The following is a 15,967-nucleotide window of genomic DNA, read 5'->3' as shown; positions in this document are numbered from 1 at the left end:
ACTTGATGGCACGCTAAATTCCATTAAAACAAAGCAACTGGGATTTCAAATATAAACACACTAACCTTATACCATGATTTGGAGAGATATGACATCTTTACAGCACTGAATCTTCTGATTCAGGAGTATACTATACTAGACATTTTCACTAAAACGGACTATTCCCTCGCCACCCAATGCCAAGGCTGTCGTTATTTTTTAAGACCTCTCTTCATGAAGAGTTTTCTAATTTCCTGGTAAAGTTTACTCCTATGTGTATGAAGGCTTTTGTTGCTATTGTGATTTATGTTCTTCTGTTATATTTGCTAATTAGTTATTGATGGTTTATAACCAAGTTTTGGTTTTAGGACATAGGTTCTGTATTTATCTGGTTTACTAAGCTCTCAACAATTCTGTAAGTTTTAACAGAAGTCACGAGAGAGTCCTCTCAGCTTTGGAGTTTTCTTTTTAGGAGATTTTTTTTAATGCCCAACAGGCATATTTTTAACCTTTCAAGCTTTCCCTTTTGTAAGAGCAACATTCCTCAAATACAATATACTGACAGCCATGTTTCATTAATCATCCTCAAAGCTACTCATCAATGACCATAACATGTACCTCTGGATATTGAAAATAAGAGTCTCATTTTTCCAAGGAAAATCCTTATGCATAAAGGAAACATAAGAAGTATGATTTCTCAAAGTCCCTGGCAGCTTTATGACTCTGTACTACAATCTCGTGTAGCTACTTCCAAAGTCAAAATCGTTTTCCTGAAATCTACACATTTTTTTTTAATAAAGTCTATTATTTATTTTGAGAGAGTGAGAGAGAGCAGGGGGAAGGGCAGAGAGAAAGGCAGAGAGAGAGAATCCCAAGCAGGCTCTGCACTGTCATCGCAGAGCCCAAGGCAGGGCTCGAACTCACGAACCACGAGATCATGACCCAAGCCAAAAATCAAGAATCCGACACTTAACCAACTGAGCCACTGAGGAGCCCCCAAATCTACAAATTCTGAGTATTCAGTATATAACATATGCCTGGAACACAACTTCTACAACTTGTCTGGTGGCAAAGTTTAATGTATGCTGAGCCTCTATGTTGCTTTTATTTTTTTTTTAATTTTTTTTTAATGTTTATTTTTGAAGGAGAGAGTGAGTGAGTGAGTGAGTGTGTGTGTGTGTGTGTTTGTGAGTGGGGAGCGGCAGAGAGAGAGGGAGACACAGAATCTGAAGCAGGCTCCCCCGGCTCTGAGCTGTCAGCACAGAGCCCGACACGGGGCTCGAACTCACAAACTGCTAATTCATGACCTGAGCCGAAGTCGGACGCTTAACCGACTGAGCCACCCAGGCGCCCCTATGTTGCTTTTAAAGAATGCATTCGTCAAAGGTAGCTAGTGACCCTTATTAAAATACTGCCAAAAATGCAAATCTTTCCTGTGTGTTTATTACATGTGCATTTTAGACAGATTTATGGAAAGGGGGAATTTGCACAACATAAAACTCACCGTTTGAACCATTTTAAAATGTGTAACTCAGCAGCATTTACTACTTTCACATGCAGTGCAGCCATTACCACTATCTGGTCCCAGAGCTATCATTTTATAAGACAAATTGTAACCTGTCAAAGCATTTTCAGTGGATTCTCTTGGTATAGCATACATGTAATATGGTGCCATACTTGTCTCTTGCTGTAAGTAGACGTGAACCATGTGAACCTGAATCATGACACTACAGCCCAAGATCCTCAGCATGAGTCTCCTAAGAATATTGAATTTCTAATCCTTAAATGCAACAAATGTGTCAACACTCAAGAAATTTACTATCAATATAATACTGTTATGTAATATAGAATTCATACTGAAATTTCTCCTAATTTCTCAAATCTGCTTTATAGATTTTCTTGACTCCTAAAGCCGGGATCCAAATCAAGGCTCACATATCACATTTATACTTGTACTATTTTCTTAGTTTCCTTGTAACTTTATTTACTTATTGACTTAGCCTTTGTTGAAACTAAATGATTGAAGGATATGGATTTACTTCACAGACTGTTTCTTAATTTGAATTTGACTACTTCCTCATGAGATTCAGGTTAAACTTTTTTTAACAGAAATACTAACAGGAAAATAAGGAAATTTCACTGTAGAGTCAATGCATTTACAGTTACAGGTCTATTCAGATTTTCTTCTTCTCTGTGCCAGTCTTCATAAGTGTTTTTTCTGAGTATTTACCTGTTGCATCTTTATTTTCAAATTTCTCATATGGTCATTTAAGATATCCCCTTTTTAATGTCTGAAGAGTCTATAGAGATGCCCCCTTAAAGCTGATAATGGTTACTTTTGACGTTTTTTTTTCTTCCTTCCTCAATCTTATACCAACATTTTCAGTCTTTCAAAGAACTTTTGGCTTTGCTGATCCTGTTATGCTTATGTTTTCTATCCTTAATTTTTGTACTTATCTCCCTAATTCATCCTCTATGGTTTCCTGTTATTCTTCTAACTTCCTAGAAATACATCGGATCACTGAATTTCACCTTTTTAAAATATATGCATTGTGGGGCGCCTGGGTGGCTCGATCGGTTAAGCATCCGACTTCGGCTCAGGTCACGATGTCACGGTCCATGAGTTCGAGCCCCGCGTCAGGCTCTGGGCTGACCGCTCAGAGTCTGGAGCCTGTTTCAGATTCTGTGTCTCCCTCTCTCTCTGCTCCTCCCCTGTTCATGCTCTGTCTCTCTCTGTCTCAAAAATAAATAAACGTTAAAAAAATTTTTAAAAATAAAAATAAAAAATAAAATAAAATATATGCATTGAGAGTTATAAATTTCCCTTTCTGCACAGCTTCAGCTGTGTATTAGTAATCCAATGCCATGTAACAAATTACCCCAAAACGTAGCTGCCAAAATCAATATATATTATCTCCCAGTCTCTTAAGGGTCAAGAATTCAGAGAAGCTTAGCTAGGTGGTTCCAGCTCAGGGTCTCACGAGGCTGCAGGAGACGTCCGACCAGCTTCCAAAAGGGCAGACTCCCTTGCCTCTGGCAGGAGACTTCAGGTGTTTGCCATGAAGACCTGTCCTTAAGGTTGTGAGTATCCTATCCAAACGACAGCTGACCTCCCTCAAGATAAGTGAGTCAAGAGAGTAAGGTCAACCCAGGGCGCCTGGGTGGCTCAGTCGGTTAAGCATCCAACTCTTGATTTCAGCTCATGATCTCATGGTTGTGAGCTCGAGCCCCACATCAGGCTCTCTGCTGAGTGCAGAGCCTGCTTGGGGGTCTCTCTCTCCCCTTCTCTCTCTGCCCCTCCCCTGCTCACACTCTTCCAGTCTCTCTCAAAATAAATAAACTTAAAAAAAAGAAAAAAGACATGTCCACGCTATTCGACATGGGGACTTATCAAGGGGCATGAGTCCAGGGAGGCAAAAATCACCAAGCACCATCTTGGTGGCTGGCTATCGAATTCTACATTCCATGATAGATAAGAACCTAATATTTTCATTAATAATTAGTTAAGTGTTCCCAAATTCTTATTGTGGTTTCTCCTTTGACACATGGGTTATTTAAAAGTATATTGCTTGGGGCACCTGGGTGGGTGAGTCAGGTAAACATCTGACTTTGGCTCAGGTCATGATCTCACGGTTCGTGGGTTCGAGCCCCAGATCAGGCTCTCTGCTGACAGCTCAGAGCCTGGATCCTGCTTCAGATTCTGTGTCTCCCTCTCTCTCTCTGCCCCTCCCCCACTCATGCTCTCTCTCTCTCTCTCTCTCAAAAATAAACATTAAAAAATTTTTTTTACTAAAATAAAAGAAATAAAAGAATATTGCTTAATGTGAGGATTACTCGGCTATTAATTCTGGCTGTTAATAATTTCAGGCTTAATTCCACTACTGTCAGAGAATATATACTTAGGATTATTTCAGTATTTTCAAATTTGTTGAGAACTTGCTTAAAGGGTCAGAATGAGGACAGTAGTTATACAATAAACACCCCACTTACAGTTGTAAAGAAATGATGCTGATATTATACACAATGTTTCGATGTGGCATCCAAGTCATTATTTGTGTTGTTCAAAGCTGTGTTTCTTTTTTTTATAATTTTTTAAATGTTTATTTGTTTTTGAGAGAGAGAGAGAGAGACATAGTACGAGCAGGGGAGGGACAGAGAGAGAGGGAGACACAGAATCCAAAGCAGGCTCCAGGCTGTCAGCACAGAGCCTGAGGTGGGGCTCAAGCTCATCAACCTCAAGATCATGACCTCAGCGAAAGTTGGACACTCAACCAACTGAGCCACCCAGGCGCCTCTATGTTTCTTAAGTTCATTCAATTACTGAGAGAGACAGAGATGTTTTAATCTCCCACTGTGATTATGAAGATCTACTTTTCCCCATGAATTCTATTTTTGCTTTACGTATTTTGACTCCATGTTACTAAATTTAGAACTCAATCTTCTGTTTTTATCATTACAAATTGCCCCTGTTTACCTCTAAAAATAGTAATTTCCTTAAAGCCTATTACCTAATATTAGCATACTGTATCAGCATTCTTACAGTTAATGTTTATAACAGTTTCCCATCCTTTACTTCCAGCCTCCCCTTAGCCTCACAGCGCAGGCGGGGTTTTGTTTCTTAGTTATGTCTGAAGTCTGTCTCTCACTGGAACCACCTAATGCACTTGTACGTGAAGTGCTCGTGAACACACTGCTGTCTGCTGACAGCCTGGTAACATTCCAGCACTTCCCAACTTTCTTTTGCCCTCCTTTCTTGCCCTTTTTTATTACTATTATTCCTTATTTCCCCCCTATTGCTTGCTATACACCCTCTTACATTTCTTTTGCTATTTTAGAGATTACTAAATCCACCTTCATCTTATTAAGTCTTATGTAAACTTGTATTTTTCACTTCTCGATGCAAAGATGTCAGAATACTACGGGTACCTCCTGCTGACATACAAGCCCTATCACTATTATTTGCTAGTTCGGCTGTCTCTATATTTCTAAATTTTTTTTAAATGTTTATTCATTTTTGAGAGAGAGCGAGCGAGCACGCGCGCAAGTGCGCGCACAAGCCGGGGAAGGGCAGAGAGAGAGAGACAGAATCCGAAGCAGGCTCCAGGCTCTGAGCTGTCAGCACAGAGCCCAATGCGGGGCTCAAACCCACGAACTTTGAGATCATGACCTGAGCTCAAGTTGGACACCCAACCGACTGAGCCACCCAGGCGCCCCAATTGTTTCTAGATTTTTAAACCCATAAACCCTTAAACCCATATACTTGTTGTATACAGTTGGTGCTTTTTTCCATTTGTCTGCACTTTTTTTTTTTTTTTAAACTCTTCATTCGTCCTTGCATCTCCAAGCCTAGGATCACATTTCCCTCTCAGCCTAAAGAAGACTATTTAGAAATCCCCTGTTCCACTGCTGGGAGACTTCTCAAAATGTGTTTAGAGAGCTTCAGTGACAGATTTGATGGGTTCAGAACCCTTGATGGATAGTCACTGTCAATGATCACTTTATTAATTTTAAATAAACCCAAATATAAGATTATTTTTATGTCTTTATTTCATTAAAGCTCTCCACCCAATGTGGGGCTTGAACGCATGACCCCGAGACCAAGTTGCACACTCTACCAACAGAGCCAGCTTGGCACCCCCAACAGCACTTCAGAAAGATCACTTCTTGAGGCACCTGGATGGCTCAGTCAGTCAAGCATCTGACTTCGGCTCAGGTCGTGATCCTGCGGTTTGTGTGTTTGAGCCCCACATTGGGCTCTGTGCTGACAGCTCAGAGCCCGGAGCCTGCTTCACACTGTGTCTCCCTCTCTCTCTCTGCACCCCCCCTGCTCACGCTCTGTCTCTCAAAAATGAATAAACATTTAAAAAAAAAAAAAAATAGAGCACGTCTTTGGGGTCACCAGAGTAGCTCAGTCGGTTGAGCATCCAACTCTTGGTTTCAGCTCAGGTCATGATCCCAGGGTCACGGGATCGAGCCCTGCATCAGGCTCCAGCGCTGAGCACGGAGCCTGCCTGGGATTCATTCCCTCTCTCCCCCCACTGCCACTGGTGTGTTCTCTCCCTCTCTAAGATAAAAAAAATAATAATAAAAAATAATAAAGAGCATTTTTTTTTTGCCTATCGACTCCCACTGTCTACTGAAAAGCTAATCATCAGCCTTACTGCTTATTTTTCCTTTGGGTTACCTTAAGATTTCTCTTTGGCTTTAAAAGGTTTATTGTGATGAAAGGGCACCTGGGTGGCTCAGCTGGTTAAGCGAACGACCCTTGGTTTCAGTTCAGGTCATGATCACATGGTTTGTGACTTCGAGCCCCACGGGGTTCCGCACAGACAGTGCAGAGCCTGCTTGGAATTCTGTCTCTCTCCCTCTCTCTCCGCCCTTCCCCTGCTTGTGCTCTCTCTCTCTCTCCCTCAAAAAATAAACTAAGTTAATTAATTAAACCAAACACAAGTTTTCTGGCCACGTTCACTAGCTGCAGTTTTCTGTATGTTTATTCTGCTCAGGGTCCTTGGTGCTTCTTCAATCTGTGGCTCTATTTCTTCAGCGCATTTTGCAAACTTCGCAGCTCTTATCGCTTCAAGTGCAGCTCTGCTCCACTCTCATCCTCTTGTTCAGGAATTCCAAGTACACATGGAATTTCCAGTTGCTGTAATTTTTTTCTATTCTAATTAGTTGCAAACGCAGCTACACATAAATTGTGTAGGTATTTCCAAAATATTTCCTCTCCAATCTTACCAGTGTGTCAAATACTCTACTAAGCTTTTCAGGCACCCCCAGTGGAATTGGCGAATGCCTTACAACTCAAGGCTCCTCTCTCTGCCCTTTCCTTACCTACCATATCTTGACGTTCTAAATTCTTATTAGCGCCTCACGTATTTCTTCGCGAAAGCCACGGGCACCTGGGTGGCCCATTCCGTTGAGTATCCAACTCTTCATTTCAGCTCAGGTCATGATCCCAGGATTGTGAGACTGAGGCTTGCTTTGGGCCGGGCATGGAACCCACTTAAGATTCTCTCATTCTCCCTCTGCCACGCTTTCCTGCTCACACACTCTCGCTCCCCAATAAAATAATTTTTAAAATAAAAATAAACAGGGGCGCCTGGGTGGCTCAGTTGGTCAGGTGTCCAACTTCAGCTGAGGTCATCATCTCATGGTTTGTGACTTCGAGCCCTGCGTCAGGCTCTGTGCTGACAGCTCAGAGACTGGAGCCTGCTTCGGATTCTGCGTCTCCCTCTCCTTCTGCCCCTCCCCTGCTCACGCTCTGACTCTGTCTTTCAGTAATAAATAAACGTTAAAAAAAATTTTTTTTTTAATAAAAATAAGTAAATAAGTAAAAGAAAGCTAATCCAAACCAGCTATACATTATGTCTTTTCACTCCTGCGGAATGTTCATTTACTGTTCTTTCAGACAGACAAAAGGTTCTACCTCTGGTTCTACTAATACTAATGTTTTTGAGAATGTAAGTTATATCCAATGACACTACATGATGCTACCCTTAAGTGTGTACACCAAAATACTGACAGTGACTACTTCTAGATGGTAAGATCATGGAGGCTTATTTTCTTATATGCTCATTTTTCTGCAAACGATATTACTTGTACATATTTTCAATATAAATTGGAAAAAAAAAAACCTTTACTAAAATTAAAAATGTTTTCTATATGCCAGTAACAACAGAGCAAAGAACATGAAAAAGATTAATAACTAAAACCGTGTACCTGTTTGACTGTGAACTTTGGTAACCACTGGCAAGCACAGATGACCTCTGATGTATAAAAGCTTACTACCACCCAGACTTCTCAGGTATATTCAGTAGATGATAACCACACGTGGCCCCATTACCAAAGAATGGGCCTCAGGAAAGACCAGAGCTCCACTTTCACAGTGCGGGACTCCATAATGGTTTTAGGACAGACACCAGCACAGAGTACTAGAAGTTTTCTCATTTGCTGCTATACTGCCTATAAATTCCTATGAAATAACAAAACATTAACTGTGAAACACAGTCTTCTAGAAAACATTACACTCCTTGCCTTAAAATAAATAGGTCCACCAAAATCTCGCTTAAATTTTCAAAATATAACACTATCCCGATTACGGTTGTCTTCATTCAAAAATAAGTTTCTTGTCTCTATCCTTCAAGAAAACTGACCGGAAGAGTTTAGGAAAAAATCTCTCTTGTCACAAGACTTCACACCAAATCTCTCTGGAGACCACTTAGCACAGAGCCTGGGTGAATTCATACCTGAAAATGGAACCAATCCCCCAGTTTTATCCAAATTCAAATCAGAAGCACCAATGTACCTTAAAAGGCCTCACAAGTCATTATCTCCTAACAAAATGTGATTTTCGAAATAATGACCCAAATGCACCATTTTCAGTTCCGAATGAACTAATGGAGCTAAGGCAGTATCGTCGATGGCTACTACAGAGAGACTCCCAGACATTTCACGCCTAGAAGAGCGAACACCTCAAGGTGATCAAGCCTTTGGATCAATGATCCTGAAAGTGTAGCCTGAGGAGGAGGAGGAGGAGGAGGAGGAGAACCTGGGAACTTATTAGGAATGCCAATTCTCAGGCTCCACCTCCACCATTTTCAGTCAGGATCTCTGGCAGTGAGGCCTAGCGATCTGTGCTTGAAACAAGGCCTCCACGTGATCCAGGCCTACATTAAACAGAATTACTGCTCTGGATCCAACATCCAACTTACAGGATACAGGGACATATTGAGCTGCTCTACAAGGATATAAGCAGTAACAGCCAAACTGTGGGAACCCAACTCTTTCAGCAGAGACACTTACTGTAAAGGGTTTTAGAAGTTGGGCAAGGGAATGCAATTTGTTTTAAGCTTCTTTTTATCGACAGTAACCAATTGTAAGGTATAGGTTTTGTCCGGTTGCTCAAAGTAACTCTATTTATGAGACAAATGGAAATCTGCACATGAAAAAAAGAAGTATGATGATGTTTTGGTTGCTTTTTTTTTTTTTAACGTTTATTTATTTTTGAGACAGAGAGAGAGAGAGGGAGAGAAAGCAAGCATGAGTGCGGGAGGAGCAGAGAGAGAGACAGGGAGACACAGACTCTGAAGCAGGCTCCAGGCTCTGAGCTGTCAGCACAGAGCCCAACACGGGGCTCGAACTCACGAACCACAAGATCATGACCTGAGCCGAAGTCAGATGCTTAACCGACTGAGCCACCCAGATGCCCCTGGTTGTGTTTTTTAAAAAGAAATCCTCAGGGGCACCTGGGTGGCGCAGTCGGTTAAGCATCCGACTTCAGCCAGGTCACGATCTCACGGTCCGTGAGTTCGAGCCCCGCGTCAGGCTCTGGGCTGATGGCTCAGAGCCTGGAGCCTGTTTCCGATTCTGTGTCTCCCTCTCTCTCTGCCCCTCCCCTGTTCATGCTCTGTCTCTCTCTGTCCCAAAAATAAAAAAACGTTGGAAAAAAAAAATTAAAAAAAAAAAAAAAAAAAAGAAATCCTCATCTTTTAGAAAGACATATTGAACTACTTACAGAAGATAGGATATGAAATCTAGGATCTGCTTTAGGTACAAAGTGAAGTGGTTGGGGAACAACTAGCCATGGGCACCTAGGGATTCATTATATGAGTCTACTTTGTATGTGTGCAAAATTAGCTTCCACAATAAAGTGAAAAAATTGTTTAAATGTACTTCAACAAATTTAATCAACTCAGCAAAATCCACAGGTTTTGAAGTAGAAAAATCAGGGTGCCCAGGTAGCTCAGTTGGTTGAGCATCCAACTCTTGATTTCAGCTCAGGTAATGATCCTAAGGTCATGAGATCGAGCCCCACATCGGGCTCTGCAATGAGCATGGAGCCTGCTTAAGATTCTTTCTCTCTCTCCCTTCGTGCCTCTCCCCCACTCACACACTCTCTCGAAGAATAAAAAATAAAGTAGGAAAATCATTAATGTAGCCTCAGGTTTGTAAGCGACACTCCCCCAGTTCAATAGTAAGCCTAAAAGAAGCAATACGTCATCCATCAAGCCTTCCTGTAAAGCTCTAACTGCATTAGACATTACATCACCCTTCCAAGAGTCATGGAGGTATGATTAATTACATTTCTCTTGGTTACTAAAACAGATCACACAATTGCTAAGCATCTTACTATTTGTCACCTCTGAGGAGAAAGAGTGTCAAAGGAAAAGGAGATCATATACATATATGCACACTGAACCTAGTTTACCTGTAAAGATGTGATTGACCCCGTGTGTCCTTGGAGCACAGCGACCGGGGCACAAGTTCTCAAGCACCACACTCTGATGATCTTATCACAGCTCCCTGCAGCGATCATCGTATTCTCATAGTTGACCGCCATATCTGAAATTTCTGCAGAATGACCTCTTAATGTGGATAATAGGCGGCCATTGTGTGTTGACCAAATCTTCACCAAACAATCATCTGAACCCTAAGAAAAAATATACCCCAAAATAAATGTTAACACAGCAAGTCCTTTACAGCAGTTTTAAAAATACCATTTATATGTCACTTAAATTAAGTATCTATAACTCCTCTTTCCAACTGTAGAATACTCTATAAATTATGAATCTTACAGTCAGAACACTTACGGAACAATAGTTCTTTTCCTCCTCAAATCACATCTACATAAAAAAACTGTGAAGTTTTCATTTCTGTGGACGAGACCACATTATAAATACTATTTTCCCAAAATTGCCTGCCAAATAATGAGCCCAACCAAAAGTTCACCACTCACATATTTCACTTAACAATGGTTAAATGTCAGTTTAGCTCACATCAAGCTAAATAATTTGACACACGTTAGGACAGATATACGGATCACAGGCTGAGTGGAAATCCCAAAAACAACTAAAAAATAATGGGACTAGCACCCTCATTCTAAATAACCAGACAACAGAGTCTCAAATCTGTACCACCAGCCAACACCCATCTAACTCAGCCCACTTTTCAGTCTCTACTCCGAATCTCGCAACTGAAAAAGGAAACTTAAATTTGTGACCCCTTATAATTTTCCCTTAAAATATTAAAATGGTAAATTAAATTACAAATATTTATGTATAGTTTTATAATAATTGTAAAATAATCTTGCAGTATTCAAGTAATCAATTTCTCTGTATCAATGAGTAATCGATGTGAGTATGAATCACCTGTAGAGATTTAGATTTTTATGGAAGTTTTTTGGTTTGTTCTGGTTATTAGACATACTAGAAACATCATTAGCAGGTCTAGAATAGGCTGGAGGGGAAGTATGAGGCGTGTATTTTTTTTTTTTTTTAATTTTTTTTTTTTTTCAACGTTTATTTATTTTTGGGACAGAGAGAGACAGAGCATGAACGGGGGAGGGGCAGAGAGAGAGGGAGACACAGAATCGGAAACAGGCTCCAGGCTCTGAGCCATCAGCCCAGAGCCTGACGAAGGGCTCGAACTCACGGACCGCGAGATCGTGACCTGGCTGAAGTCGGACGCTTAACCGACTGCGCCACCCAGGCGCCCCAGGCGTGTATATTTTTAAGATCCTTGACAATCAGGCCCATGAACCACGGCTCTACATCAATGTCTCACCAACACCTTAAAGGCCTAGCTACCTGCATCTGAGTCACTTGGGCTACTTAATAAAAATGCAAATTCATGGGCCCCGCATCAGACCCATGGAGTCAAAATCCCTGAGAATAGGAAGCATAGAACCTACATGTTTTAGAAGATTGCCTAGATGATTCTAACCCACACGCAAGTGCTCCAGATTGATACCAAATTGAGTTTAAAACATTAACTCACTGTAAAGATTCTATGTCCTGTCCTATCAAATGCTACACAGTAAACAGCAGACAGATGTCCGAGAATCCTTCTGTGCATTTTGATGTGCTGATACATGGTTCCTGGAAATGCTGTGCTAAAAGTGGAACACCCTGTGAGTTGTCTTCCTCGATGTATCTCCACTAGGAAATAAAAACAATGAAAATGGTTAAGGAAGAGCCAATACGTAAAAAAACGAAAAACTCCACAACAATTTCTAGAGGTCACAGAACCTATGTTCCAGAAATCCTAAGGACAGACACACGTTTCTCCCCAATTCTGTTTTACTATAATCACTATTAAGGGCTTATTGCAACAAGATTGTCTTTCATTAATTTTTATTGCGTTTAGGAATAACTTCAGGAAAACCACTTTGGAAACTGGTACTCATCACTACTGAACACTACTACCAGTATTTCCTTTTAAATTTTAATAGAGCAGTTACAAAACTGGTCAAGAAAGTAAAAAGACTGTTTCGCTCATCTGAAAAGGCAAGCTCACTCACCAAGACTTGGTGGGGAACCATAATTCACCGGCATTTCGGGAGGTCTTCCTCTGTGAAGAGCAGCAAAGGCAGAGCCCTTCCAAACTGTGTGCCTGCAGTCTTTAAAACGAATTTTAGATACACATAAAATCTTGAAAGTTAACCCCAAGAAAGATTTTATAGAATACTTACGTATATTGTAATAAACTGTTTATTCAAAGTTGTACCAACTAATATACTTTAACAGAAAAGCCCTAGAGGTTTATTAGACTATTTCTGAAGGGAAAAAAAATGAAGACATCTCAGATACAACAACAACAACTAACATCAGCGTAGCACTTTACAATTTACAAAGTGCGTTCCACGTACATGATCTCATTGAATCCTCACAACAACCCTGTGAGGTAGGTATGATCGCCAATGTACAAGTGAGGTAACTGAGGCTCAAAGGTTCCAGGACCTTGAAAGAGATCCGCTGCAAGTGGTTAAGTCTACATGGACCATACAACCAGATCACTGGACTTCCGAGTCCTATTCAATGCCAAGTAAGTTTTTATTTTGCCATGCAGAATCATACCACACAGTATTAGTGATACGAGATCTTAATCACAACTGATCCAACTTTCCAAAAATGGAAATTTTTGTAAGAAAAATTTGATCTATATGAAAATCCTTAAAACATTAACGGAGTTTTAAAATTAATTTTGGCCAATATTACCATGACTTTAATCTCCCTAGGAAATACGGACAAAATCAAATGCCTTTCCTCTTGTTTTGGGATCATGGATAATCCTTTACACAAGAGCACGCATGTAGGATCTGGGAGTCTGAACACTCATTCTCAAGTCCCGTCCCTCTTTGACCTATCGGCAAATACATACGAAGAAACATCATCTGCCCCCCCTAGAGGAGAGAGCAGCAGAGCACAGATTACGCTGGGCCAGAAATCAGCTTCTTCACAAGTGAAAGAGGAAGGGAAGGAAGGCATCACAGAAACCTCTACTGAGCCTCGGGTGCCCCAACCTAACACGCATGTTACGTTTTACATGAATGGATTCATCGCCACCATCATGACCAAAGAGCGGTTACAAGGCATCCTCTCGTGACACTAGTACAAAACAGAGAGATACGGACCCTACCCTAGGGCAGCTGGCTCAAGTCTCTTCTAAGGTCTGCCGGTTCTAAAGCAGTGCTCATCACAAAACAACACGGAGCTTGACACAAGTAAAGAAAACAGAGGGAAACAGGCCATTTGGGGCAACTACTACATAACAGCCTAAAATAGAATAATTACAAGGTGAATAGGAACACAGAGAAGGGAGAGTAAGAACAGTTTCCTGAGCCAAGCCACAGTGTGGCAGGGCCACAGAGCACTAAGAAATGACTAAGGGCGACAAAGCGGTCTGGCATGGAACCAAGAAGGAGGGTTGTTCTTTCTCAGTCAAGCTTTGTACTGGTGGCACACCTAAGAGGTGGCATCACATCAGCAACAGATCTTAAAGATAATCACGGGGGACGAACTGGACGGATGCTCAGGATCCGAAGAGCCAACATTCTTGCCCATCAGCAGTTAGGCCACGTTGTATACATAGATCATATCACATACATGTACTTAGTCTAAGTGATTTATACCAAGCTAACAGGAGAAGAACAACAATTCCAAACATTTTGCTACCACATAACTTTGCAAAAAAATTAAATTGGTGAAAAAAGAACCATGCAATTGTACATTTTTGGTGCTTGTTTTCAAACTGCTCCCAAATTTAGAAAATCACTTCCCCTTATAACAAAGGGCTTTCGGAATCTAAATACCAAATAAAATACTTCTAGCATTTAAAGAGTTTATTAGACACATACAATTACATTCAGTAAAGTTATAAGTGAGCTACAAAGTAGAAAATTAAGAACTCACATCAAGAAAACCTCAAACACATCTCAGAATAAATTCAAGCTTTTTCGCTTAACATCTATACCTTTGTCATTTTTTTTAATGCAGAAGGACCCATTAAACACTTACGTAGTAAAATTCAATGTCTATGCTAAATGCAGAGAATTTTATAGTCCACAGCATGGTTTATAGTTACATATCGCCTTTCTTCCACAATGCTTACATTACTTCACAATTATAATTATCATTAAGCTACAAAGCAGAACACTTCTTCAAATTAAGGTACCTTTTGCTGTACGTAGCAAAGACTGCCTTCCTGCACCAAGTAAAGAAGTGACTCTTGAAATACTGGGTGGAATTTCTTTATCCAACATGGGACCAATGCGCTGGCAGATTTGCAACAGATGATCAGGAGCCACATGCTTATTGGACAAGACCTAATTGGAGAGCAAGTTTTTTAAACATTATTTACAATAGCATCAAAAAACATTAAACAGCCAGGGGTAAGTGTGACAAAACATGTGAGAAACATGTACAACGAAAACTATAAATCACTGCTGAGAGACATTAAATAAAGAGCAAACTCATCTATAGGTTCAAAGCCATCCCAATCAAAATCCAAGCAGGCTGTCTTGTAGAAACTGATTAATTTTATTCTAAAATTCACATTGAAATGTAAGGCGCCTACAAAAGCCAAAGCAGCTTTAAAAAAATACAAAGTTGAGTTATGAAAATAATATCTGACTTCGGGAATCGTTATATAAGGACAACTGATTTCTGACAAAAGCACAAAGGAGAAAAGATCATCTTCTCAACAAATGGTGCTGGAACCACTGGATATCCATTTGCCAAAAAGGTTTCTCTTTTAATTAACTTTGATCCATACATCACACCATAAACAAAAACTATCTTAAGACAGATCACGTACCTAAATGTATAATCTAAAACTGCAGAACTTATCACAGAAAACCCTGGAGAAAATCATGGCCTGAGGTTAGACAAAGATTTCTCATATGACAACAGTCGTACAATCCGCACAGCAACCAGCCCATACACTAGACCTCATCAAAATTAACAGCTTCCGTTTTCGTCAAAAGAGCGTGAATACAACAACCCACAGACTGAAGGAAAATGTTTGCAAAGCATATTATCTGATAAACGACTTGCATCTAGAATCTAAAAAAACTCTCAACACTCAATTATAAAAAAAAAACAAAAACTAACTTTTAAAAACAGGAGAAAGATTTACACAGACCATCAAACACACATACACACACTCTAAAGATGCACAGCACCATTCATTGGTAACAAATTGAAACCATAATGAGATATTACTACACACCTGTTAGAATAGCTAAAATCAAAAGGACCAGACCAAGATTGGCAAGAACGTGGAGAAACTGCTGGTGGGAACGTACAATAGCACAACCACTTTGGAAAACAGTTGGCCACTCTTCCCATAGGCAGCCTGGGGTGATCTTTGAAAATGGTTCGCTATTCACTTGACCCAGGAAACCCTACATAATCACACAAATCAAGAGGCTCAAATCCCTGTGTTCACTTCAAGGACCCAGGGGAAACTGCCCAGGCCATCGAGGGTATGCGTATCCAAAGGACACCACCTTAGAGAAGCAATGTATGCCCTTCCATCACTGCCATGGTAGAGCTGATAGGTGCACCCAGGCCACACAGTGGGGCTGGACACAGAATCAGTGGTCCAAAAAGAGCGCTCAATTTTTAGTGAACATGCTTAAAAATGCAGAGTCATGCTGAACCTAAGGATGTAGATGATCCTCTGGTCATTGAGCACATCCAGGTAAACA

At 40.6% G+C, this 15,967-nt stretch overlaps 1 protein-coding gene across 1 annotated transcript in view; it reads right to left on the bottom strand.

Annotated features, from left to right (window-relative positions):
• The window catches only part of BRWD1 (bromodomain and WD repeat domain containing 1), a 128,685-nt gene that overhangs the window by 90,455 nt on the left and 22,263 nt on the right, over positions 1 to 15,967 (bottom strand). Inside the window, exons 5-8 of the mRNA XM_045501358.1 lie at positions 14,431 to 14,581; positions 12,278 to 12,376; positions 11,755 to 11,915; positions 10,187 to 10,408 (exon numbers count right to left, since the gene is read on the bottom strand). Of these exons, the coding sequence (XP_045357314.1) occupies positions 10,187 to 10,408; positions 11,755 to 11,915; positions 12,278 to 12,376; positions 14,431 to 14,581 (633 nt within the window). The remainder of the gene's footprint in view (positions 1 to 10,186; positions 10,409 to 11,754; positions 11,916 to 12,277; positions 12,377 to 14,430; positions 14,582 to 15,967) is intronic.

Source organism: Leopardus geoffroyi, chromosome C2 (genome assembly GCF_018350155.1).
Source record: "Leopardus geoffroyi isolate Oge1 chromosome C2, O.geoffroyi_Oge1_pat1.0, whole genome shotgun sequence".
In the NCBI taxonomy this organism is placed as follows: Eukaryota; Metazoa; Chordata; class Mammalia; order Carnivora; family Felidae; genus Leopardus; species Leopardus geoffroyi.
This window is presented reverse-complemented; position numbering and strand designations above follow the sequence as displayed.